This window comes from Antrostomus carolinensis, unplaced genomic scaffold (assembly GCF_000700745.2).
Source record: "Antrostomus carolinensis isolate BGI_N321 unplaced genomic scaffold, ASM70074v2 scaffold37355, whole genome shotgun sequence".
Classification (NCBI taxonomy): Eukaryota; Metazoa; Chordata; class Aves; order Caprimulgiformes; family Caprimulgidae; genus Antrostomus; species Antrostomus carolinensis.
In genome coordinates, this window is record NW_010319074.1 from 3794 (window position 1) to 4408 (window position 615).

Genomic DNA, 615 nt, shown 5'->3' on the forward strand with positions numbered 1-615 from the left:
GTGCGGGAGAAGTCATACTGGTAGTGTACCTCGATGGTCACGCTGGCAAAGGAGAATGCCCAGCCGCGGTTGCGGAGGGTGCGCAGGGTGGGGAAGGCGCAGCGGTGCAAGATGATCTCCTCCAGCTCTGGCAGTAGCTTCACCTCCACCTCTTTGAAGCTGAAGATGCTGTGTCCATCAAAGCCAGCGGCCAGCTCCGGGCAGTAGCCATGCAGGGCACCGCCATGCCAGCTCAGGGAGGTCCGTTCAGCAGCCAGGCTGATGTAGTTGGCCTCGGAGACAAAGGCTGTGAGCTTGGCAGAGCTCAGCTCCAGTGACAGGGACAGGAGTCTTTTGGCAGGGGGGGGCCCTGGTGTCTCAGTAGGGGTGGCCGGGTGGGATGTTGGGCTCTCTGTGGGGAGGGAGGGAGGTGTCCCATGGCTGAGGGCGCTCCACAAGGCTTCGTGGCACTGCAGGGTGGCCAGAGTGTGATGGTACAAGTGCATGTGGTCGGGCGGGCTCCACAGCACTGCCAGCCCCTCGCCGCATTGCACCTACACCCAAGAGAGCCACCAAGTCACTGCCAGGTCCACCACAACACAGCCCTGTTCTCCTCACCAGCACCTTTGGGTGCCA

General features: G+C 62.4%; 1 protein-coding gene across 1 annotated transcript in view; it reads right to left on the bottom strand.

Moving 5' to 3' along the window:
- The window catches only part of LOC104525874 (protein KIAA0100-like), a gene marked incomplete at its 3' end in the record, with an annotated part of 8997 nt that overhangs the window by 3789 nt on the left and 4593 nt on the right, over positions 1–615 (bottom strand). Inside the window, 1 exon segment of the mRNA XM_029085234.1 lies at positions 2–535. Within this exon segment, the coding sequence (XP_028941067.1) occupies positions 2–535 (534 nt within the window).